Source organism: Microcaecilia unicolor, chromosome 3, assembly GCF_901765095.1.
Source record: "Microcaecilia unicolor chromosome 3, aMicUni1.1, whole genome shotgun sequence".
NCBI classification, from domain to species: domain Eukaryota; kingdom Metazoa; phylum Chordata; class Amphibia; order Gymnophiona; family Siphonopidae; genus Microcaecilia; species Microcaecilia unicolor.
In genome coordinates, this window is record NC_044033.1 from 119,408,028 (window position 1) to 119,434,305 (window position 26,278).

Consider the following 26,278-nt stretch of genomic DNA (forward strand, 5'->3'; position numbering starts at 1 on the left):
GCTGCTAGCAAGCCTAAAGAGAAAGTCTGTCTGATCTCCAACAGTCATTTGTAACCTTCAGATACTCGAGGAGAACCCGACGCACATAGAAGAGCCTCACAGAGAAAAACAGCCTCCCTGTCTTCAATTCAAAAGGAGGGAAGTTTCACTGACTGGTTAATAAGAAACTGATACCACAAGGGAAACTCATGGTTCTGTAAGACAGAGAAAACTGTCCCTACATGAAAGGGCCTGGAGCTCCTAGACCTGACGCACCAAGGCAATAGCCACCAGAATTGAGATTCCACTCTAGGCAAGGCAAGATGAAAGGGAGGCTGCAAACAACCCGCCCCTCTCAAGAACAGGATGATATTCGGGTGAGCCACCAATGACCATCTCTGCAGGTGGCCCCTGAAACACTCCAGGGCTTCCACCTGCACTTTCAGAGACCCTGCCAGTCCCTTCCGCAATCCCAACTGTAGAAACAAGATATGAGCCACTGAAGAAAACAGGGAGATCCCTTGCTTCAAGCACAAACCTTCAAATGTCCTCTATAATCTGCCATAAGCAAAGGAACTAGAATGTTTCTGAGCCTGTAGCAAAATAATGATGACCGACTCCAAATATGCATTTCTTCTCAGCTGAGCCCTCTCAATGGCCAGGCTGTAAGACCAAAGTAGGAATCCTTCAAGAATACCAAACCTTGCCTCAGCAGACTTTGACCCTGAGTTAGCCAGAGAGGATCCCCGTCTAGCTGACAAAAATCAAATCTGCATACCAAGGCCTTCTTGGCTAATCCAGGGAGACCAGAGTCACTGGACCCTGATGCAACACAACCCTTTGCAGAATGCGGCCCATTATCAGCCATGAAGGAATGACAAAGGAGGTCACCTTCGGGCCAGGTCTGGAGAAGGGCATCGAGTCCCAGCTAGTCCGGTTCCCGCCAGTGGCTGAAGAACCTGGGCACCTTGGTGTTCTGCTTTGTTGCCTTCAAGTCTAGATGTGGCATTCCCTCAACATTCTATTAGCTAAACGCCACACTGGAAAACTGCCATTCCCCTGGATCCAGAGAGTCCCTGTTAAGAAAATCCGTCTTCACATTCAGAGAGTCAGCTATGTGGGCCACTAACAAGGAGAGGAGGTGCTTCTCTGTTCACCATAACAGAAGGTCAGGCTCCAATGCCAACCACTTACTGCACATTCCCCCTTGTTTGTTGATATATGCCACCACTGTTGCATTGTCGGAGAACACCCTGACTGATGCTTCCATACTGCCCTGAGCTCCAAGCGATTTATAGGCCACCATGCCTCCTCCAATGTTCCAGTTCCTTGTGCCAGATGATATTGGTAATGCGCATCCCAATGCAACAAGCTGGCATCCGGAGTACCCACCTTCCAATGAGTTATCAGAAACTGAACTCCGATAGCCAGATTCCGCTGCAACAGCCACCACCACATACTCCACATGGCCGCTCAAGTCCATGGCAGGCGAAGTCCATAATCCTGGGAGACTGGAGACCAGCAGCTCCGAAGAGACCCTGTACTGAATGCATGTGTGCCCAGGGCACCATCTCCATTGCCACTGTCATGGAGCCAAGCACCTGGGCAGTCCTAGACTCAGGGCAGGTCTGTCAGAGAAGCTGCCAAATTTACTGCACCAGCTTCAAGATTTATGTGATCTATGAAGAAGATTCTCTTCCACATAGTGTCGAAGAGCACCCCAAGATACTCCAGTGACTGACAGAACAAGCCTGCTCTTCAAGGTTGATCACCCAACCCAGGCACAGAAGCAGGCCAATGACCACAGAAGTTGCCCCCCCTCACTGTCCGGATATGAGAATGCACAAATGAGCCAATCATCCACATAAGGATGTACCCTAAAGCCCTGCCAATGATGGAAGGTGGCCACCGCCATGACCTTGGAAAATGTTCTTGGCGCTGTGGCGAGACCAAAGGGCATTGCCCTAACTTGAAGTGTTGACCTAGGACCTTAAAATGAAGAACCCACTGATGGAGGCCAGATGGGGATATGCAGATACGCCTCTTTCAGGTCAGCCATGAGAAACTCCTCCGGCTGCACTGAGGCAATGACAAAACGTAAGGTCTTCATTCGAAAGTGTGAGACCCTAAGACAACGATTTAGGCCCTAGAGGTCTAGGCACTGGGTGAAAGGCGCCTTTTATTTTTTTGGAACAATGAAACAGATGGAATATCTTCCCTGTCTCCACTTGGACTGTGGAACTGGTACAATGGTCTGTTAAATCTATGGTGGCTTGAACGGCTGCCACTTTGGTATCTAAGCCTGACAAGGAGATTTTAAGAAGAGAGAAGTGACTGGGCAGGAAAATTCTAATTTGTAGTGAGCAAGGCTCAGATCATTGTGAGAATCGGGAGGCGTTGGATACCCGAGCCATCTGAGAAGTAGGCTTTCTTCTGCTCGAAAGCAAGACTGAGACAAAATGAGCTTACTGCCCGTATTGCTGACACCCTGGTCCAGCGCCTGCTATATCCCTAAATTTACTGTGGGAGGTCCCAGAAGAGGACTTTTGTTTGTCCTCTGGCAATTGCTGGGGCTTAGTTTCTCCCAGCTCTTCAACCAGGTTGCTCATATCTTCACCAAAGAGTCACTTGCCATGAAGGGCAACTTCACCAGGCGTGATCTGGAAGCTGCATCCGCTGCCCAGTCAGAGCTGCCATTGAGCTGTGACCTCCAAAAGATATGCCTTGGGCCATGGCATGGAGCACATCAAATAGCATCCGCTAAATAGGCTAACCCAGCTAACTGGGTGGTATGAGGGACCTTCCTGTGGCCCAGGCCTCCGATGCCGCTTCAGGCATGCCCTAACAACGAAAGGTAACCTGAAGACCCAGGGAGGCCACTTCAAACGCCTGTTTTAAGGCACTCTCCAACTTCCTATCTTATACAATACCATTCAGGGCAATGCCCCCTTCTACACAAAAGGGTGGTCTTCTTGGTGACCGCCATGAGAGAATCCACTTTGGGGAGCTGGATTTTCTCCTTTTCCTCAGGCACCAAAAGATAAAGTCAGCAGAGCTATAGCTCGTCTTAAGACCTGCATCTGGGGAGACCCATTCCGCTGAAATGAGATCCTGAATGTCTGAATGCATGGGAAAGGCCTTAGACGCCCCCCCCCCTAGCCCAGATATTGACACTGAGTGGAGGAGTAGCCTTGTGGTTAGTGCAGTGGACTTTGATCCTGGGGAACTGAGTTCAATTCCCATTGCAGCTCCTTGTGACTCTGGGCAAGTCACTTAATCCTCCATTGCCCCTGGTACAAAATAAGTACCTGAATATATGTAAACCGCTTTGAATGTAGTTGCAAAAACCTCAGGAAGGCGGTATATCAAGTCCCCCCACCTGCAGAAACCAACCACACACCCTCAGAGTTCATTGTGAATGCTCCCCCTTCCCCCCCCCCCTCAATTCAGCTTTGAGGAAATAAATATTCACACTTACTCCTTGCTGACCGGCCCTCTCCCCCTGTGCACCACCTCCAGAAGGCTCCCCACGGGGAGCCTCTGTTCGGTTTTATTTTCTTTTTGGCAGTTTATGCTTGATGCAGGAGCTGAGTGGGTTGAGGGAGATGGGGAGGGAGGTTCATGAGTGAGCAAGACAGGGATCTGAAGACCTCCAGATATGCCTCTGCTAAAGATAGTAACCTGCTAAGTTCAACTGACAGCCAGCTGACCAACTGGACCAGCCCTATCCTCAGAGGCTGAATACTACTGTCCATCCACCTGTTGGAGACAGAGTTCTCAGAACTGAACTGCGAGACATATCCTTGTGAACCATCCCAGCTCTTCAGTATTTTCTATCTCCAGCAGGTGGAGGGACATATCTATACCTACCACAAGTCCTGGAATAGTGGGAAGCTACGTAATGGAAAGAATGTTGCTCTGTATCCTCTGGAAAAGTCATTTATGCACACACATTGATACACTTATAAGTTACCAATTAAGTGCAAATGTTTAAAAAGGTCGAGATCAAACACTCCCAACACCTGTACAGTAGCAAACCACTACCTATAGCGAAGACACAGTATCACTATCATCCTCGCTTCACTTTAAGACTTTCAAATTAAACCCTTATTGAAAAAAAAGTCAAAGAATCACATGACGTTCAAATCTGGTGATAAAATATATGAAAATATTTTTGATATATATGCATATTGGAATGTATACTGTCATGAGTGATATATTGTTTTATATATTTTAATATACTTCCCATACATAAAAATGCACCTCTGTAATGAAAATTAACTATGCCTATAGTGCCACACCCCATCCCCATTAAATGCCAAAGAAAAAAGTTTCATCACAATCATTTTGCTTTTTAAAATTTTATTTTAAACAAAGGGCTAAATGCTTTTTTTTGTCATTAGGGGCCCTGCTTACTAAGGCGTGCTAGTGTTCTTAGTGCACGCTAATACTAGAGACACTCATATATCCCTATAGGTGTATTACGCTAGGACGCCTACAGCGCAGCTTAGTAAACAGGGCCCTAAATATTTTAAAGTCCCACACACTGCTCCTATGGTTTCAGTTATGCCAGATACCTAAGGGTGAGGGGATGGAAGCATGCCACCGTTTCCAGCAAGAACAGAGGATTGATATCTATCGAGGCAGCCTCCCATATGAGCAGCATATCTCAAGAAGGAACATCAGCATCATCTCTCCCCCCACCAAAAACTAAAAATACCTGCCTAATCATTCATACTTCTCATTTCCCTAAAAAATCATCCACATGAAAGTTTTCATAGATTCAACAAAGCAACTTGTACAAACACCCCCAGTTTAAGAACTCTGTTATAAATGCCAACTAAACTGTATAAATCCAGAGGCTCCAATAATTTAATTGTTAAATTGTAAAGGTATAGCCAAGTTCCACTCTTCATTGTTGCTTAGCCAGAATGGAATCTGCTTCAAAGCAAGCAGTGAAATTCTGCATTCAGCACAGTCTGACAACATTTGAGCCCAGCTATTAACCTCTCAGCACCCAGACCCTGGCTCCTAACAGTAAAGGATCCAAAATGAGATTTGACTAATCCCATTCGAAAGAATGCTTGACTTCTGCCTATTCACAGAGTGAAGAGGTGGGGGAGGAAATGGAGAAACCCATATATACCATATTGTGAAATCCTGGTGAAAACTGTCTGATTGGCACTGCAGTTTGACCCAAAAAGCACACGCATGTTTAAATTTTAAAACTCTCTCAGAACCGGCGTTACAATCTCTTCCCCAGTTGACTGCCCAGCTTCATGAGAAACCGAGACAAACTCTTAAGGTCTCCAATTTTAAATTTCGTTGACTCCAGCATTTCTATTCCACTTAACCAGCGAGGACTCAAGGCCAATCACAATCTGCTAATGTAATGTGCCCCCCCCCCCCACCACCCATAAAAAGCTGTCTTCTTTAAAGTGTCCAGTACAAAAGATCAGAACTTTGAAAAACCATTATGGTTACGGTTTACTGACTGCTTAAAGCTGCAAGGAATTTAAGGTGATTTTGAATAAAGTTTCTGGTTTTACCTGCACTCCCCTGGGTACTTGCAAGAACCATGTTTGGGGCTGCAACCCTGCCGGCATATAGCTGCAAAGAGAGAGGGGAGAGAAGAGGCAAAGGAAAAAAAAAAAATTAGCTTGCTGCATGTCTTAAGGCCACACGCTCGTGGGAACCTTTTAATCCCCCACCAGCACTGTAATCCTATCAAATCCAAGACTTAGCAGGTCCCTCTTGTGCACTCTTCTGGAAAGCGACTTAGGCTGGTGACTTATAGCAGAGATCTACCCCCCCACTGCACATCCCATCGTAGTTCACCAACAGATCATCTGTTAACTTAAGCAAGTGGCACAAGAACTGCATGGACTCATTATTGAATTAGCTAGTTTAACTTTCCATTAACTGATCAATATCCTTTATAAAGCTAAAATATACAAGACAATATTTTCAGAACACTGCCTTATCAAATTTCCTAAATAGCTATTGAATATTGATGTTCTATCAGCTATCCAGAGCTTACCTCTCCTGTATATATCATGCATGGATCAAGTTATTTAGCAGTACATACCTTTGTTGCATTCAAGGCCCATCCAGCCTTCTAAGCAGGTTTTGTTGCCATTCTGATCACAAGTGTAATGTCCAAAAAAATCATCTCTTGGTCGACAGAGCTTGTTGCAACCAAATCCATAATAGTATTCATCACAGATGACCCGGATCTGGTACTCGAAGTGAGACATGCCTGCATTTTGCTTCAAAATTTGCCACTGACGGCTGGGATTGATCATGCCAGAGTGAGATGCCTTCTCAATGATATCGTGCGCTGCAAAGAAAAACTATTTTTAAGTGATGCGAACAGCATGTTAGCTCAAGAAGCCTGCAACGTGGGCTTCTTGTGTGCATGAAGATACACAGCTATACATTTCCCCGAAGATCTGCCATTTTACCTGGCACATGTTAAACACATGCAGACAAGGATTTAAATAATTTAAAAAAATACATATACATACATATACATATAATATAGATAGAGAGATGTTTGACAGGGTTAAATATGCCAAAGGAAGCTGCTTTTCTCCGCCATAACACAAATAGCTGCCGCAGAAGACACAAAACTCTAGAGCGCTAACTAGTTCAACAAAAACAGAACACACAGGAAATACAGTGCCCCACTCAATGCACTCTGCTTCTGGAATGCAATATGAACATTACTGTCAGTCTTCAGTGAAGAAGGCCACAATGACATATTTGGTCCCTTCTGCCCAAAAGGATTGTATTCAAAGCAGTCATTTTATAGGCTAGTCTTCAAACGCTTAACAGAGCTTCAGGCATGGCAAGCTGGTAGATTTACGTAAACCACAAACGACTATGCCTGCCTTGCAATTTGCCTTCTCTCCTCGAAAGCATTTCACAATTTAGAAAGCATCCTTAAGAGCTCCAGTCCACAGCTTGTGCTGTAAAATTCCAGTATGCTTAAAACCCTGCATCTGTTTAAGTTAGGACCCAAAATAATATTTCGCATTGGCCCGGAACATTGTTATGTATCTGTGGTATTTCACTCTGGCATGTATGCCTTGCGACTTAAACGACCTGACACAGTCTTACGACCTGCTGTTGGGAGTGCTTTAACTGTACAGTGAAGATTTATCATAAAGCAGCCAAAAAATCCTTGCACTGGAGTTGAAAAGTGTAAGGACAGACTGTTCTAGATATTAGACATAGCCTTGGAAACACAGCAATGCTTGTAAGCAAAATAAAATTCCATCAGGTGTTTTAATAAAGCTTTCCTTAAGGGAAATATAAACTGAAGAATTTACACCACACACAAAAAAAGGCACTGTTAGTCCACAACTCATTTAGAAAGAACAAGACTGCAGATCATTAAAGCAAGAACACTTAGAAGGATTGAATCCTACTTAGTATCTATCACTACAATCTAAATTAATCTGGGTGTTCCGTGGACAATCTTCACGAACAATTATTGCAAAAACACAGTGGAAGTTTTTAAGGCAAGGTGTGTAGCCATAATTTTTTTTAGAAGTATGAATCTTATTCCAAGCAGATCTGAATTTCAGATTTACTCGGCTTTCCAAATCCATACTTGATGCGAGTTAAGTTTCAGGCACACAAATTATTTCTCTGGCCAAGATGGCTTACAATTTAAGTTGTACCTGCCGAAAGTCTTAAGGAACATCAGTAGAAGAAGCAAATTTGAACCCTGGCTCCCTAGTCTGCTGCTTTAACCACTAGGTGGCAACTTCAGTCTTTGATGCAAAGGTTACAAGTTCTAAAGAGAAGACAGATAAGCATGAAGGGAGCATATCCAGCAATACTATGATAATCATTGGACCACTTGCTTTACCCACACACTACGGCAGTGGTTCTCAACCCAGTCAAGCCTTCAGGACATCTGCAATGAAAATGAATGAATGAGAAATTTGCATAGCAAAGAGGAATTGCATGCAAATTTATCTTGCACATATTTCTTGCAGATACCCTGAAAATCTGGGTTCAGAACCTCTGAACCAAGGGCTTGAACACAGCAGCTACTCCAAGTTTCTGCTCTCACAGTATATACTCAAGTCACACAAACGAATGAAACTACAATTAGAAAACTGCATCGCTAATGTTCTCCATTTTGTCTTAAAAATCATGAACATTTACTAGGAACACCTTATAAAAAGCATGCTGTGTTTTAGAAAGGTTAAAAGTGGCCAAATAGATAAGATTTCATAGTTTAAGTATTGCGGCGGGGCATTTTCGATATGACATCTAAAACAGATTTTGGATGTTTTGGGTAAAAAAAAAAAAAACACATCCAAAAATCCAGTAGCGAAATATGGGAATTTTCTAACCAGAAAAACCATCCAACTTTTTGTTTTGAAAATGGCCACTTTTTGCGGCCATTTTTTTTGCTAAGTGTTTTTCTGCTCAGTGCATCTATGTTTTAGCATCATTTTCGAAAAGCACAAATAAAAACAAGCTATTAGAATGTTTTGTTTTCTATTGGGGGGGGGGGGGGGGAGGCAACATTCTTAGTAGACTGGCTACACAGACAGAGAGCAGAGCAGTGGGGCACTGTAGTGGACTTCACATAAAAGGTCCAAGGTACACATCTCACCGTTATATTGTATGATGAGCCCTTAAAAACCCACTAAAAGCCTACTATACACAATTGTATACCACAATAGCCTGCAGGTGTCACCTCTATGTAAGTACTATAGGTTTTTGGTGGGCTCACAGTTTCCACCACAAGAGTACCAGTTAGAGTAGGATATGGGCCTGGGTTCCCTTCTCCACAGTCCACTGCACCACCAACCACTAGGCTACTCCAAGGACCTACTTGCTACTCTAATAGGACTGACCTTAATATCTGAAGCTGTTAAGAGGCTGGTATGTACTGTTTCTTTCACAGCTTTGGGGGATGGGAGGGGTCATGCCTTATTCCCTCTAGTGGTTCATTTGGTCATTCAGGGCATATTTTGTGACTTATTTGTGACTGAAATAGGTCTAGCCAAAAACATTTTAATTTTGGCCCTAGATGTTTCATTTTGTTCCATCATTGCAGAAAACCGTCTATTTTTTTGTGCCACCCATGTCCTACCCAAACGCACGCTCCCAGCATGCCCCTTTGAAATTTGGGCAAAGAGTAGAGCAAAACTTCTAAATCAGGGTGTCAAAAATTGCAACTTGGACTGTGAGAGAAAAACATCCTTCTGCCACCTCATGACTTTTTGACGTTTTTCTCTTTTAAAAACAAGTCCCATACTGTGGTCAAGCCACAATAAGAACAAAAAAAGGTAGAGCCAAGTGGCCACTTGCCAATCACATTATTTCAGAATTGGGCCTCTGTGTTGTTGGCTGGACCCTGCTGTGGGCTTCCAGAGTCAGAAGTACAGCAGCAGCACCACCAGCTAGAGACGTAAAAACATCAGCTGGTTTGTTTCTTGGTTCTAATGCCCCCCTGGCTCTTTGGCTGTTATAAAAACAAAAATATAAACAGGAAGCAGATCTTGTTTTCATATTTACAGAATTAAGAGAAAACAAACAAAAAAAAGTATGCTTTATTTCAAAAGGCCGCATCTTTAGTCTCATCTCTTTTCCTATGGTTACTCTGAACCTGCAGCACGTTCTATTCTTACTGTACAGAACCCAGTTTAACCAGCCGCATCCACCAGTTATTGTTCTAAAGCAGAAGCAGCAAAAGTTTTGACATGGCCTTTGATTTTACAATTTAGCAAAAAGAGGAGCATTCTAAAATTTTGCTTACTAGTTTTTACTGGTGTTGATATGTTTGTTAGTATAGCTACTTTAAAGGCTCCAGTTAAAAATGCCTATAATTCGTCACTACACAGCTTAAAAGCTCCAGAATTAGTCATTCACTTGCTCCTTAAGAATTATGAAGGATAATGCCAATAAGACAGAAAGTGTCATCCTTAGAATTTACAAAAAAATGCATGATCTTTTCAGACATATCAATCTGTTGCACAGCTAGTCTTGCTGATCTCCCAGACTGAAAAAAAAGTTAATGGTTCCGTCTGTTTATTTGGTCTGCAAAATGCTTCTCTATTTAGGGATTAAGTTAAGGCCCCTTGCCAATAATGATGTTGCCCAAGCACAAAAAAGGAAAACTGAACAGGACTATCTGCGACTCAAGACCTTATCTAATTTCATGACTGTTTAATTGCAGTTTTTCCAAACCAATGTGCTTTCAGACCTCATCGAGTATGCCAAAACAAGAGTCCTCTTTGCCTGAAGCTCAGAGCCGGACCAGCACAGCACATGGGCTCTATCAGTACTAAAATGCGTCACACGATTCTCTCCTTCCCAGATTGAGCCGTGGGTGTGGGAATCCAGAGGCAGCAGGTAAAGCATGGATAGTCAGGCCCTGCTAAGTGCACAACTTACTACCCACTCAGAGTCCTTCCAGCCTCTGGCGAGGTCTTCAGTGATTCTCTAACTTTTTTTGACCATACAAGTCCATGTCCACTCTGCCTGCTCTGTGGAGGCTGCTGGTCAGTGCTGCTCAACATTTCTAAATACGAGATTTATTGGGCCATCTTTATTAGTTACAGCCTGGGGAATTATACAGATATGTGCACTCATACTTTTTCCACATAAACATGCGGATAATCATATAATATTGAACAAACTGAAGCACAACCCAGCAGGAAAAGGCAGTCCAAGAGATTGGTGCCATATGAACTAGGCTAGCAGGCAGATTGACTGGCTTGGGTAACCATCAGTCTGCTATGTACCACCACTGTTAGGTGGAGGAGGGTTCAGGAAGCTGAAATTGCAGTGCTATGTAACAAGAGCAGAAGCAGTCAGATCCAGCACAACACAATAAGGGAAGCAGAAGTGGGCTTGACTGCAGTTCTACTGATTTCAGCACAACTCTAAGTTGACAGAGTTGCTAAACTCTACTGGCCTTGTGAAGACCTCTGGAGGAGAGTGGTGTTGGACTGCAAGGTATGCCCAATGGGGGGTGGGGGGAAACCAATCATTGGTAAAGGGGTATATCTTGGATTTGCCTTGAGTTGAGAGGGCCTGTGTAGGAGGAGGAGAAAATAAGAGCATCTTGATATGGGAGGTGATTGAAAAGTCAGGGGTGCCTCATTGGTAAGGGGAAGGGGGGGATAAAACACATGGAGATGGATGGGGAAGGAAAGGGCCTGATGGAGAGGAGGCAGAGTGGAGTCTCTTGAGGTAGAGTAAGAAGAGGGGCCTAATGGAGGAAAAAAGTGTTTCCACACGGTGGGGAAAAGGAGCACCGGTGAGGTATGATAGAGAAAATGAGAAGGGGTGGGGGAGAATGGCAGAGCAGCTGATCAAGGTCTTTTAGGGTAGGAAGGGAACCATAGAAAGTGGGGGAGAGGCAGTGAGTGAAGGATACAAATAAGAACATTTCTTCATTTGCAGCCACACCAGGTCACACACATGCAGCTAATTCCACACTGTCACACCCCTTCACTCAATCCCTAACCAATGTATACACAGACCAACTACATGACACCCCATCCAAAAAAGCCCCACCTGTAACCTACTCTCCACTCATGCATTCCACTCCCTTCCACTCAACTACTGGAAAACACAACAGTTCCCTACTACATCTTGAAGATAATCTCACACCCAAACACTTCATACCCACTAATCATTCACTATCCACACAGTACACACTCAAAGCACATGCCACTGCCCTCACATACTTTACATATGGCACAAATCATACAGTCAGTCGCATACTCTACCACACTAACCAATTCATATTGTGTGCGCACATCCCAACACTGTTGACATCCCTTACACTCTACCTCCACCTTAAATAACTGTATATAACTTGGGATATTAGCCATTTTTATTTTTCACTGATAGAACACTTTTTGAGGCACAATTCCCTGGGGTATAATTAGTACATGGTCCACCAAGGTGTGCATAGTTCTACCTTTGATCATACCATATGGATGATTCTATACACCACAGAACCCCTATCTAGTTTATTGCGATTTCTACAACATCTCCATTCCCCTCTACAATAAAAGGGGCAAAAGATTCTGACAGGTGAACATCCTGAACAGTACCTTCTGGGTATGTAATTCATGTTTTTGGGTTTGTTTGTTTTTTTATCTGGTGACCTGTGACTTAATTGCTGTGGGTTCAATGTGTCTTAATGATCATGATGTGTTATATATACATACACCTCTTGGATTACATTACCTATCTTTATGGTCTTATGATTTTAGCGCTTGTACTCGGCCCAATGCAGCCGGAACATGGCCACATCAGGTGTGTGTAGTGTGCACTTTACGCCTTTTTGTGGTGGTGAATAAATTGTTAAAACTCCACCATGCTGGTCTGCGCTATTCCTTCGCTACAATAAAAAGGGCACGCAGGATTTAGTGTTGCAATTATGCTGAAGTCTCCACAAAAAAGCTGTCTTTTTCTATAAAAGGAGAAGAGTTTTATTTCTAAAGAATACAACTGTAGTGAAATGCAGGTCACAACTGTACAGCTGCACTCCAGGTACAGGCCATGCAGTCTTACGAGACCCCGGTTTGCACTTGCCATTAATCCTCAACCGTACACAAATATTTTTATAACCAAGGCAGGCATGTTCTGCCTTAAGTTATATGCTATCCTTCCCCCAAGTCCCACCTGTCAGCAAAGTATAACAAAGGAATCGGTCCAGCTTCAGAGAAAGCAAATACCACCGCCCCCCCCCCCCCCCAAAAAAAAAAAAGCCATTCTAAGGTTGTTAATGATCAGTCCCACTGCAAGTTGGGAGTGTGTTAATCATGAAGAGAAATCTGCCAAAATTTAGAGAAATGACCTTCACAATTCCCTTGATAGCTCTCCTACTTCTGAAGACCTGAAACCTGAATAATAAAAAGGTTGGAGGGAAACTGACCAATTAGAATCACAAACTGCAAGATCATTACCCATGCAGCTGTGAATTCTTGACATTAGCAGGTTCACTAAATATTCACAAACAAAAACTTCTATAGCAAAAACTGAAGATTTTAGTTTATAGCCATGATGGGAATAAAATGACCTCTTAGAGCTGTAGGCTAGCTTGGACGAGTGAAAATATAATGCTTCCTCAATCCAAGAAGAGGAAAGGGTTTATGAAGTGGGCAAGATGCCTTTTATGTGAACAACACTTGAATGAAGGTGAGAAATTTACAAACACTTACTGTTGGTGTCATTATTGTAATCCCATGCTTCCACAAGCAAGGTGTACGATCTCTGCAAAACACAAGAAAGGAACGTTAACACCTCAGCGAAGCAGATTTACAGTCTTACAAACAAAAATAAACATTGCTTACAATAGTTATGGGGTCAGAGGGGCCCAGCTAGACTCAAAATTCTTCCTCTCGAGATTATGCCAGTTTAAACTTACACAGTCAGTAGATTATACCTGATCCTCTCCTATCTCCCTTAAGCCACCCTATTCCAGTGTGACTGAAGACAGACCTTTCACCTTGAGCTGGTCATTGCCAATATTATCCTGCTTAGAGTTAGTGTATATTCAAGCTCTTTATGGTCTACTGGTCATTAATTTTAACCTCATTTGGGTGCACACAGAATAGATGAAAAGGGTTTGTTTTTTTTTTAATTTCCTGTACTGAAGGCTGGCTAGATAAAAGTAAGCATTTACTTTCTAGCAGTGAGGGGCATTGCAAAGCTTTAGCAGAACAGTCCCTGGAGATTCTGCTCTTTTCACCACCTCTTTGAAAGCTTTGTCTGCACTAGACCATCACTGCTCCCACCAGTATCAGGTAACTGAAAGAAACAGGGGAAGAATCCTGGTAAGCTTTCGGGGGGGGGGGGGGGGGGGGGGGGGCAGGCAGAGGTGCTTTCTATAGCAAAGGCTACAACCAAGCTGTTTGAACACCAAAATATACGTGTGTCAAGTTTACAGATGCGGTAATCTGCCAATGTGACCTCAACATTCCAAAAATCGAGAGCATCCATTACATAGTTACTTCATTTAATTGTATTTATTTGAATTTTGCTTACACTTTTTCAGTGGTAGTTCAAGGTGAGCTACATTAGGTATTCCCCCTGTACCTGGAGGGCTCCCAATTTAATTTTTGTATCTGAAGCAATGGATGGTTAAGTGACTTACCCAAGATCACAAGGGGCAGTACTGGGATTTGAACCCCACACCCCTGGATGTCAAGTCTGGTGCTCTAACCACTAGACCAGTGGTTCCCAAACCTGGTCCTAGAGGCACCCCAGCCAATCAGGTTTTTGGGCTATCCACAATGAATATTCATGAAATATTTGCAAGCACTGCTTCCCACTGCATACAAATCTCTCTCACCATAAAATCATTGAGACTAATAGTGTGGTTTGGAGATTAAAGCGATTGGAACGCTGCATGCTGTTCTTGAGCAGTGTCTGAGGAGACCCGCTTCTGCATCTGTGGAAGTTTGTTTGGCAGCTATTTTCAACTCAAGAATGCTCAGCGGAATTTAGAATAATGAGAGAGATATTTTTCCAAAAAGTTGATTGACATCTATGAGCAGATAAGTGATATTTATTTCAAGGAACAGTTATTTCATCTGTTGTGGACTACAAGTATAATACAGACTGCTGTGATTGCATTTATATGTTATAAATTTGTTATTGAATAAAATTTGACATAGAATTATGATTTATTGGTATTTGTGAAATATGTATTACAATGATTTTATGATGGTATTGTAGATACATCATTGTTCAACTAAGATAACCCAGGTATTTGATCATGAATATTCATTGTGTATATCCAAAAAACCTGACTGGCTGGGGTGTCTCCAGGGCCAGGTTTGGGAACCACTGCACTAGGCTATTCTTCCACTCCATACTGGGAAGCTACCAGCCACCCTCTTACCGCCTTTATTTCTATTGCAGGTCTAGTATCCAACACAGGAACCAGAGGGCTCCCGCCTTCATTTTTTAGTCCTTAACAGCATCATCTCATCTTTTGAGACGGCCTTCATGCCATAAGCTAGTTTTACAAAAAGACTTAAACCTGCAGCGAGGTAGTTCCATTCATATGAACACAAAAAGGGAGGATGTTTTCCCCCTCAAAGTGTGGATAAGTTCTGATCCTGTGATAGTGTAACATGGAATCATAAGATTTGGTTTAACACACACACACACTTACTTGCATGGCCAAATCTAGATAGCATGCCATTTGTATGAAATGCATGCAGTGATTAAACATTTTGCTACCAGAAACAAAACAGCCCAAGAATAAACACCTGTGAGGTACAGGCACAAAGCCCATTTCAAAGAGTTACTGCAAACTCGCTTCTCATGACTTGACAGAGCATGCAGTCTTTGAATGAAAACAGCCTGAGATAGACGCCGTCTTGGAATACAGCCTAAATATGTTTCATATTCAAAGAGCAGGATTCCATTGTGTTCACTGATAACTGTGGGAAAATGCTTAGAAGAGTAAGCAAAGTTAGGCAAGCTCGGGCATGTATCTAACCATCTACATGGAGGCTATCTGCCAAGACCCATTACTGCTTTTCATATGAAGTTGCTGTGCTGCAGGAGGACAGACTTCCTGCAGAACCAGGGGCATGGCCCCTAAAAGTCCTAAGGTTGCATCCCTGCTCTAAGGGTTCCCCCCAAACAAGCTAGGGAGTGGCAGCATCCAGAGGCATGCCATCGTCGCTTTCCAAATGCTGCCCTTCTTCCTTATCACACCCCTTCAGTCCCAGAAAGGTTAAGATTAATGTTCATATCCAAAAGAAGGAAGCCATGGCAAGCTGCCTCGAAACAGAAAAAGCGGTGTGGCCAGATTAACAAGTAACTTTTGATTATAATTTTTTTTTAAATGTAAAGGGAGGTTTCTCGGTATTTACATCATGATTTTGGAGGTTACTTCAACCACAGACTTCAAAGTTCCAATTAAAGAAAGCGACCCCTTTCCTCTCACCCAAAGAATTGGGAAAATTGTGTATCTTAATCATGCAAATCCACAATGCAGATCCTAAGTCTCTGCTTCCCTATGTCACCCACGACCCCCCCCAATCATAACATTCCCGGGGGGGGGGGAGGGGGGGGGGGGAGAGAGACACAACCCTCAGCTGGCCAAGGTGAAAGCTGTCCCACCCCCATCCTGCACTCAGATTTTCACACACCTGAGCCTGAACCCAGTTTAGCCACCCTCCCACTGCAGCTCAGCATTAGGATCAAGTCAGGGACTGTCTACATTTACAGAACTTAAGCTGCTTAGTTTCATGTCAAGTTTCACCTCTGCACGATCGTTTCAAATATATACCAGAAAGACACATATGGGACTGAATTATCTGGCAGGCTACAGGGCTCCTTTTGCTGCAAAGGTCTACAGGCATCTGTCCTTGTCAGCAGCACATCAGAGATAAGAAGCCTACCTTGACAAATAGTCATACGAGTTCAATTTAAAAAAAAATACACAGATACACCTCTATCTTAAAGTGCACAGAAGCTAATGACAACAGCATGCAAACCTTTCAAAGGCTGGAACTCTGTTGCTCTCCCCTTATCCCCCAGCTTCCCTTTATTGCTGTTTTTATCTTAACAAAAAAAATACTTGCACTGCAGGTTTCATTTTTCCCATGCCCAGGAGTGACCTCTGCACATCTTTAAAAATATAAGCACAAAAAGGAGAGACCACGTACCCTATTTCAAAGCAAGGGTTGATACCAGTTACAAGCAATGCCGAAGCTATACCCAATTAAGTACTGTAGAATTGGAACCTATGTAACTTTGTAAAACTATGTGCTTTGAGAATGAGCCTCCACATTCTTTTAAGTGCAACCAATCTTAAGACCCCCCCCCCCCCCCCCAGGGGTGATCTTCAAATATGTCAGAGAAGGCTGCTCTTGGCACAGAATTCTTGCTTGTATTTGGGTGAAGAGGCCAACCAGATCTGGCCATGACTGAGGTACAGGTAAGAATGATACCAACCCAAGAAACGGGCTTTAGGAATGAGTGTAGAATGCACACTGCTTCAAACACAAAATTAACTGCCATATCCAAAATAAAACTTGCCTTAAAGCTATGCCTACACAGCTCAGTCAGGAAAAAGAAAAGTGGGGTGGGGAAGAATTATGCAGAGACGTTAGGACATACTCCACCAATTCTGTAGAATGTGCTAAGCTGCGTACAAGGGCAGCGTTATCTAGGGGCAATTTTATTTCTCCATGCTGTAAAATGGTATTTTGGCTGCTCAATAAATTACTCATCTCCAGAGGTTTATTCTTCTGGCTTTTGTTCTTGGCACACCTCTGGGATTTTGCAGGATTGGGGTTTTTTTGTATGTGCTGTCACTTCAGCAGAGAAAACCATGGAGACATGTAGACCCCACACAGCACAAGAGAAGTAAAGGCTGACCACAGACTAAAACCAACGTGGGAGGTGTTGTTGAGAAAACGCTTTATTGATTATTCAAAGGACCCGACATGGTCCATGTTTCAACGCACCAAGGCGTCAGGGGTCACAACTGAAATTCACAAAGTACACATGCTAAATAGAATTGCTATCAAAGGTGTACTCTGTGCAATTCAAATCAAGATTTCTCCACATACAGACAAAAAGGAGAAAGAAATCATACAGTATACCGGCAAGGAAATGCACGGGTGAGAAAGGCATGTAGACCCCAACGCACATATTCATAAGGGGGGAGGGGAGGAATTAGTGTACCCCCTAAATACATGCATTCTGGTCAGTAAAACCATACCAAGCATTATCATATAATAGACCAGCTGTCTCCCTGGAAGTACCCTGCACTCTTGGATCTGTGTCCGTTCCTCTCCCCAATTCCTTTGTCACCAGGCAAAGCAGGGGTTTTTAACCCATTCCTTGAGGCACACTTAGCCAGTCGGGGGTTTTCAGGATATCCCCCCAGGACTGGGTTGAAAACCTCCGAGGTAGAGTAAGAATGTATGCTTTTGAGATGCGAAGCCACAGGCAGAGAGCATATGCACATGCCCCTGATCTGAAAGGACAGTATCCATTAGCTTCAACCAATATGTTTAAAGCAGATTCCTTACTAAACAACCTAATTACTCCCAATCATTTAATGTTCCAACGTCCAACTACTCTAGGAAGCCAAAGAAACAGCTTTATATATTCAATCTTGGTATTTTGGCTGCTCTTGGCAGATAGCCTCCATGTTTGTGCAGCGCTGTGTACGCCTTGTAGCGCTATAGAAATGCTAAATAGTAGTAGTAGCAATCTTAATGTAAACTATGCTGAAAAAGCTATATCACTGATTTCATTTAATTGGTAGGGAATTCCATGCTTCTGTCTACTACCTAAGTTAGTCTTGTTTCTCTTCATATTTATGGTCATTGATATTTGATGAACACCTTTCAATGGGTACAATCAAAGTGGTTTACAAAACTAAACCATCCGTTCTTCAGCTTAATGCTTCTTCCACTTAGTGACAGCTGAATTTCATTTGCTGGGCATAGTTTCCGTGATAAGAACGTTACTAAATGGTTTCAATATTCTGGTGCCAAAATGATGTAAAATCTTAACAGCTTAAACGTAACCCTCACCTTCACTAGCAGCCAGTTCAATTTAAGCAAGGTAGAGCTTGGTCCACGCCCACCCTTCCTCAATACCATGGCTACTACATTCTGCAGATCCTGCAACCTACAGAATTGCTTTTCTGATGATTATTACAATACTCTTCTATTGCGTGTAAGTGGGAAACAGAAAACATGAGAGAAAAGATGAGAATAAAACAGAGTTCTACCTATCCTACTGGCTCATCTTAGGAGACTCCTAGAGCCTCACTGCTGCCATCTTCACTCAGAACTGCCCTTTTCCTAAATAGCATGCAGATGAGAAATAAGAAAAACCATGCAGGCCGGACCAAATTAAATCCAGCATCTCCAATAGCAGCGAGTCTGGGTCACAGGTACCCAACAGATGCCAAAATGTAAATCTATTTCCAGAGATGAGAAATGGCTCTCCCAAGGCTATTGCTAATAAGTTTATGGACTTTTCCTCCAGAACATGTTCTGTCCTCTTTTGAATATTATGTTGTCTTGACCACATCTATCAGATTCTGTAGCTTAAATGTGCGGCACTTACATAAGTACATAAGTAGTGCCATACTGGGAAAGACCAAAGGTCCATCTAGCCCAGCATCCTGTCACCGACAGTGGCCAATCCAGGTCAAGGGCACCTGGCACGCTCCCCAAACGTAAAAACATTCCAGACAAGTTATACCTAAAAATGCGGAATTTTTCCAAGTCCATTTAATAGCGGTCTATGGACTTGTCCTTTAGGAATCTATCTAACCCCTTTTTAAACTCCGTCAAGCTAACCGCCCGTACCACGTTCTCCGGCAACGAATTCCAGAGTCTAATTACACGTTGGGTGAAGAAAAATTTTCTCCGATTCGTTTTAAATTTACCACACTGTAGCTTCAACTCATGCCCTCTAGTCCTAGTATTTTTGGATAGCGTGAACAGTCGCTTCACATCCACCCGATCCATTCCACTCATTATTTTATACACTTCTATCATATCTCCCCTCAGCCGTCTCTTCTCCAAGCTGAAAAGCCCTAGCCTTCTCAGCCTCTCTTCATAGGAAAGTCGTCCCATCCCCACTATCATTTTCGTCGCCCTTCGCTGTACCTTTTCCAATTCTACTATATCTTTTTTGAGATACGGAGACCAGTACTGAACACAATACTCCAGGTGCGGTCGCACCATGGAGCGATACAACGGCATTATAACATCCGCACACCTGGACTCCATACCCTTCCTAATAACACCCAACATTCTATTCGCTTTCCTAGCCGCAGCAGCACACTGAGCAGAAGGTTTCAGCGTATCATCGACGACGACACCCAGATCCCTTTCTTGATCCGTAACTCCTAACGCGGAACCTTGCAAGACGTAGCTATAATTCGGGTTCCTCTTACCCACATGCATCACTTTGCACTTGTCAACATTGAACTTCATCTGCCACTTGCACGCCCATTCTCCCAGTCTCGCAAGGTCCTCCTGTAATCGTTCACATTCCTCCTGCGACTTGACGACCCTGAATAATTTTGTGTCATCGGCGAATTTAATTACCTCACTAGTTATTCCCATCTCTAGGTCATTTATAAATACATTAAAAAGCAACGGACCCAGCACAGACCCCTGCGGGACCCCACTAACTACCCTCCTCCACTGAGAATACTGGCCACGCAATCCTACTCTCTGCTTCCTATCTTTCAACCAGTTCTTAATCCATAATAATACCCTACCTCCGATTCCATGACTCTGCAATTTCTTCAGGAGTCTTTCGTGCGGCACTTTGTCAAACGCCTTCTGAAAATCCAGATATACAATATCAACCGGCTCCCCATTGTCCACATGTTTGCTTACCCCCTCAAAAAAATGCATTAGATTGGTGAGGCAAGACTTCCCTTCACTAAATCCGTGCTGACTTTGTCTCATCAGTCCATGTTTTTGTATATGCTCTGCAATTTTATTCTTAATAATAGCCTCCACCATCTTGCCCGGCACCGACGTCAGACTCACCGGTCTATAATTTCCCGGATCTCCTCTGGAACCCTTCTTAGTTCTTCTAATTATAAATCCACTGTTTTAACCCAAACACTTATGGAGAAATTTGTGCTTACATAATAATCTGAGATTTGCTCTCCCTCTGCTGTCCAGTGTTAGTCTTGATCCGGAAGCCTTCTCCAGTAAAGGACTGACAGGTAGGAGATTGTCTTAACCAGTTTTTCTTGGAATGAGGCCGCTTTAACTCAGATCTGTGGGCAATCATGGTGGTACAGTGAGGCTAAAGCCTTGGAGTTCAGAGCCCCTTTTCAATGTCCTTAAGGTCTCTGTGGCTCAGCTGTCAAAAGAATGCCAAGATCTTGACTACTGCCTTTCTCCTACAGCTGGAAGCTATCATGCTGCTCTTTCTAATGGAACAAGGTCAGGGTAGCTACTCCATTTATTTCAATAATTCCCAAGAATAGAGGGACATTCCGTCGGATCCCGGAACTCAAGGGTGTCTATGCAACACTGCAGGTTTTGAAATTTTGCAATAAAATACTGTGGTCCATTATTGCAGCGGTCAAACCAGGGGAAATTCTTTACCTCTCAATCTGGCAGGTGCATATCTGTACTTTCCAATTTGCCCAGACCAGCAGTTTCTTTGCAGGCATTTTCAGTTTTGGGCACTGCCCCAGGACCTTCTTGAAGGTACTAGCAGTGGTTGCAGCGTTTATATGCAGGGAAGGAATATGGGTACAACCCTATCTGGACTGGTTGATCTGAGCCATTTCACAGGACAAGGCTGAGAAGGCAACAGCCAGAGAGCCCCGAGTGCTGGAGAGGCTAAGCTGGGATACCCAAACGTGAAATTCAATATCAAGGAGGGCAAAGACTGGCGTAAGAGGTTAGGTTCTCAGTTCCATGCCTTAGTGGCACAGCTAGCCCTAAGGGCCTGAGATTTCCTTCATGAGTCAGGGTCCATGGAGGCGAACATGTATCCCCCCCCCCCCCCCGCAGTGCTCTCTTCTTACAGGTGGTCTCTGCAGTCATAGTATTACAATGTTCAGCTTTTGCTGCAGGCAGGAGGTACTGAAGGTGCTGGCAATCTTAGCACCTACTCCAGATGTCCCTGGAGTCCCCAACTTTAGTGATGCTCACAACAGATGCCAGTCTCTGGATGGGGTGCACTGTCAGGAACAGCAGATATTTGTATTTGAAAGAGCCAGATGGCATGGTCCATTAACAGACAGAAGACCTGGGCAATTCAGCTGGCAATAGTGACCTTTTGCCTCCAGCTGGAGTAGGCAGTTCAGGTGTTACACAATGTGACTAAAGTGGCCTACATCAATAAGTAAGGAGGAACAAAGTGGTCAGCAGAGATCAGGCCTTTGTTTCAGTGGTTAGAAGAGCACTTAGTAGCCATGTTGGTGGTTTACACTGCAGGCTTGCAGAATGTGCAGGCTATTCATGCAGTCGAAAACACCATAGATCCACGCAAATGGTAACTGGGTTATCAAGCCTTTTGAATTCTAACGAAGTTTTGGAGCCCACTGGTGTCTCGCATTCTGCTGAGAAACCATGAGATCAAATTTCCCAAGTTTTTCAGTCATCAAAAGGAGCAAGGCACCCAAGGCATCAATGTGTTACTTCAGAGGTGACCACAGAAGCAGCTGATGTGTGCGCTTCTGCTGTGGCCTCTAATTGGGCATGTGGTGTGCAAGACTGCACAGCATCTCTTTCTAGTGATCCTAGCAGCACAGATTGGCCGCAGCACCCCTGGTACACCAACTGCAAAAATCACCCAGAAGGCCCAGTCTCCTGAAGCAAAGTACCATTCTCATGGATAATCCAGAACTCTTCCTGCTTACAGCCTGGACCTTTAAAAGGAGCAAGATGACCCAGAGTTATGCCTCTGCTGTGGTTTCTACACTCCTAAAGGCGCAGAGGGCTTCTACCTCCCTGTAGCACGTTAAGGGTCTAGAAAGCATTTGAGGCCTGATGTCAGTACGTGGAGCCTGTAGCACATCGGGGAGACGTGGCCATGATCCTGGCATTTGTAGAAAAGGGTTTTGAGAGCATGCTGTTCCTCAGTTTGTCAAAGGTCTGAGTTGCAGTTTTAGCATGTTCAAGGACAAGTGCAAGGCTTTCCCTCAGCAACATATCCAGACACTACACGTTTAAAGGAGTTAAGCAGCTGTGTCTACCCCAGCAGTCAGCAATTCTGCAATTAACCCAACGCTGGTTCTGAAAGCCATAGGGAGGCCAAATCTCAGACACTAGTCTATACCAGTGGTTTTCAACCCAGTCCTCGGGGACCTCCTGGTCAGTCAGATTTTCAGAATATCCACATTCAATGGAGAAGTGCAAGCTAATACATCTCATGCATATTCGTTTCAGATATCCTGAAAACCCAACTGGCCCGGTGGTCCTCGATAAATTGGGTTGAAAGTCACTGGTTTATACTATAGCAGAAGATGAGGTACTTGTCTCTATCTTGTCCAACTAAATTGTGAGCTACCTGGAGCAGGGAACATCTCAACTATGTGTCTATATAGCACTGGATACACCTTTTAGGGCTATATAAATGTTCAGCCCCATAATACTAGGGTAGAGCAAATGTGTTCCACCCAACACTACAGATGGCTGATATTCAGCCCCATAATACTAGGGTAGAGCAAATGTGTTCCACCCAACACTACAGATGGCTGATATTCAGCTGTTTTCCATATAGCTATGCATAACGGCCGCTAACTGTACAGCCAGCAGTGGACAGCAGTCTACATGTATATTCACTGCTACTGCTTCTACAGCTAAATTTCAATACTACAGCCAATATTTTTTTAAAAATGCACGCTGGCCACAGGATTCAGATACTGACCTGGTTAATATCAACTGCTACAGTGCTACAGAAATAAGCAGTAGTACTAGGTGGAAAGGAAACTGGTGAGATTGGGGAAGAGAGATGATCAGGACCCAAGCAAAGCAGTGGGAGGAGAGATACTGTACATGAGAAAGGAGATCAGAAGTATGGAAGGCTCTGGAGTAGGGAAAGTGATGTAACATATCATCTGCACGCCCTTCGTAAAAATTCTATTATCTTGGGAGAGGTGCAACCTGTGTGTGCCCGCACAGGTAAAGGTGGATTAATATCTCCCTTTGCTTCAGGGAACCCCCTATCTGGGGCTTTCAGGTAGTAATTCCGATATCTGGAGCAGTAAGCCTGGTGCAGACAAGAGCCAATTTGCTGCTGCTGCTGCAATGGCCATAAGTACATACCCTAAGGGGCTCGTCCTTTTGTGAATGCCGAAGATCATTAGAAGGTTTTCCAGGTTTTATGTTTATCTACTTTAGGCCTACCACAGGAATCTGGCTCATTGTGCAAGGCCTGACTGATTCCTGTCTGGCCTAAGAAAAGGGTTGAAAGTACCTCTCCCTATAGAGGCTGTTCAGGAATCAGTATTTAAAGTCCTATACCGTGTTTCTCATTGTTTCTCTAGAGGCGGCTCTTGAAGAAACATGCATTCCAAGAGGTCCTTTGTGTAGTATTTTGGAGGACAGTCAGTGGTGACATTATCAGATTGTAAAGAATATATTACCACCCTTTCATTTCATAACGAATACTGACTTTTTAGTATCAAAAATTCCTGTCTTATTTAGTCCTGCTATAGAATCAATGTTTTACTACGATATTCAAGCCAGATTTTTAGAATAGTTCCTACATTCCAATGCATTCTACTGGGGGTAGGCAGTTGTGACCAGTTATCTTCTTGGAAAATGGGGCTGAAGATGATATGATGTTAGTATGTGGCCCAACATCTTCAGTTTTGGAAGCTTACATCCTGTTGGTTTAAAAGCCAATTCTGTAAGTTTCCTAATAAGTGTATTATGTATTCTGTTGAAACAAATGACACAACAGGTTCAAATTAGGAGACCACTATGAAGCCCTGGTTAAAAAAGCATGTTCTTGCATAAAACTTTATTTATGATTTCTTAAGTCCTGTTGGCAAACATCTTTGGACAACTAAGGCTTGAATATTTTGGATCTCGGTTCTGATATTATTGAAATTGGCAGAACAGGATGACCAGGCCATAGCTGTCACCTTTTCTCTCTCCTTGTAGACAGATTTTGAAGTTTTAATTCAGATTTTTTTTTATATTTATTTTATCAATTTGTTCTATACATCAATGCAGAAAGTCTGAGCCCATATGAAAATCTGATTCATCTAAAATTCTTCCAAAAAATTAAAACACCATTTTCATACGGGCTGCATTTCGATTAGAATCACAATTAAATAAATTAAAAATTAAAACTACTACTACTATTTATCATTTCTATAGCGCTACAATAAAACACTGATATCCATTTCCCACTGCAGGTCCTTGTGACTCTGGGCAAGTCACTTAACCCTCCACTGCCCCAGGTACAAAATCACTGTACACAACATGTAAACTGCTTTGACTAACCACAGAAAGGTGGTAATCCCATCCCCTAAAGAGCTGAACCTCCCTCCCTCTGACCCCCAGATCTAACATCTCTCCCTCTCTTTCCCCAGGTCCAATCTCGCTCTCTCTTTCCTCCCTCTCTTCTATGGTCCAGTACTTCTTCCTCCCCTCCACCCCCATGAGAAGCAACACAAAGTTTGTGGTGAGCAACACCAAGCTCTTCTCATGGCTGCTGAAGCTCACACAGCTTCCCTTCTAGCTCTGCAGCTTACTCCCACCTTCCCCATCCAGAATTTGGCATCTCTCCCCCCTCCCCAACATTATTTTCCGTTTCTGCATAGGCAGGAAGAGTCATAGTGAAAGCTTTGGACTAGGCTGCAGGCAATGTATATGCAACACTGCCGGGGACTAAAAGAAGCCCACCTATAAGGTAAACCAGCAGGGCAGGGGTGATGTTGAATTGCAGGTGGGGATAAAAATGTCTGATCGCACTGAGGACAGGAGTTGGGAGTGGAGAAGGGCAAAAAGATGTATGGAGGAAACAGGAGATGCTGCAACATGATTAATTTTAAACTGCATTCATAATTAATGCATTGAGTTAACTGTGATTAATTTGCAGTCCCAATATATATCTCTTAATATCATACACATGAAAAGCTTCAGACAGACTTGTTTTTGTTGATCCCAAGTTATTCTTTGACAAGGGGTATCCTAAAGAAGACGTTATAGATCCTAGGCCTCTTGCTGGTTTAGAGACACTCGAGTTCATTAGCATGCATTTACAGGGCTTTTTTGAGGGAGTACTGAGTCCCGGCACCTTTTCCATTGTCTGCTAAAATTGACCCATAGTCCCCAAGTTTTAATGAAAGAGCTCAAGCTCTACACACCAATTCTGTCTTGTAATATATTCTGTAACTGGTTGCAGGGGACCTGGCTATTGTGAGGTGGATCCCTCAGTAATCACCCCACCCCTAAAAGGTGGCCTACCATTTGAGTACCGGCACCTTTTTCACTAGAAAAAAAAAATACACTGCGTTTATTGCTGTCTGTACAGTTTTGTGGTCTACCACTTTTGTGTTTGATCTTTTTCTAATTTTGTGAACTTGCAGATACCAGCCCCCCCCCCCCCCCCCCCTCAGATTAATGCCTTTTTCTGATATAACTTATGGAGGTCCTTAAATCACAGTAAGCACACTTTCAGATAGCATGGAGGCTGTACATACATCCATTTTCTGCACCAGTGACAGCATGCGGTAAAATATCGTCCATTAACAGCAATGTGTAGTCACTGCCCATCCCCCCCTAACATGGTATGAAGTTAATGCACTAACTAGTGCAGT

The 26,278-nt window shown here is 43.5% G+C and overlaps 1 protein-coding gene across 1 annotated transcript in view; it reads right to left on the reverse strand.

Annotated features, from left to right (window-relative positions):
- JAG1 (jagged canonical Notch ligand 1) overlaps positions 1-26,278 on the reverse strand; it is a 63,075-nt gene that overhangs the window by 24,466 nt on the left and 12,331 nt on the right. The window contains exons 3-5 of the mRNA XM_030196331.1: positions 13,191-13,242; positions 6,068-6,319; positions 5,529-5,589 (exon numbers count right to left, since the gene is read on the reverse strand). Of these exons, the coding sequence (XP_030052191.1) occupies positions 5,529-5,589; positions 6,068-6,319; positions 13,191-13,242 (365 nt within the window). The remainder of the gene's footprint in view (positions 1-5,528; positions 5,590-6,067; positions 6,320-13,190; positions 13,243-26,278) is intronic.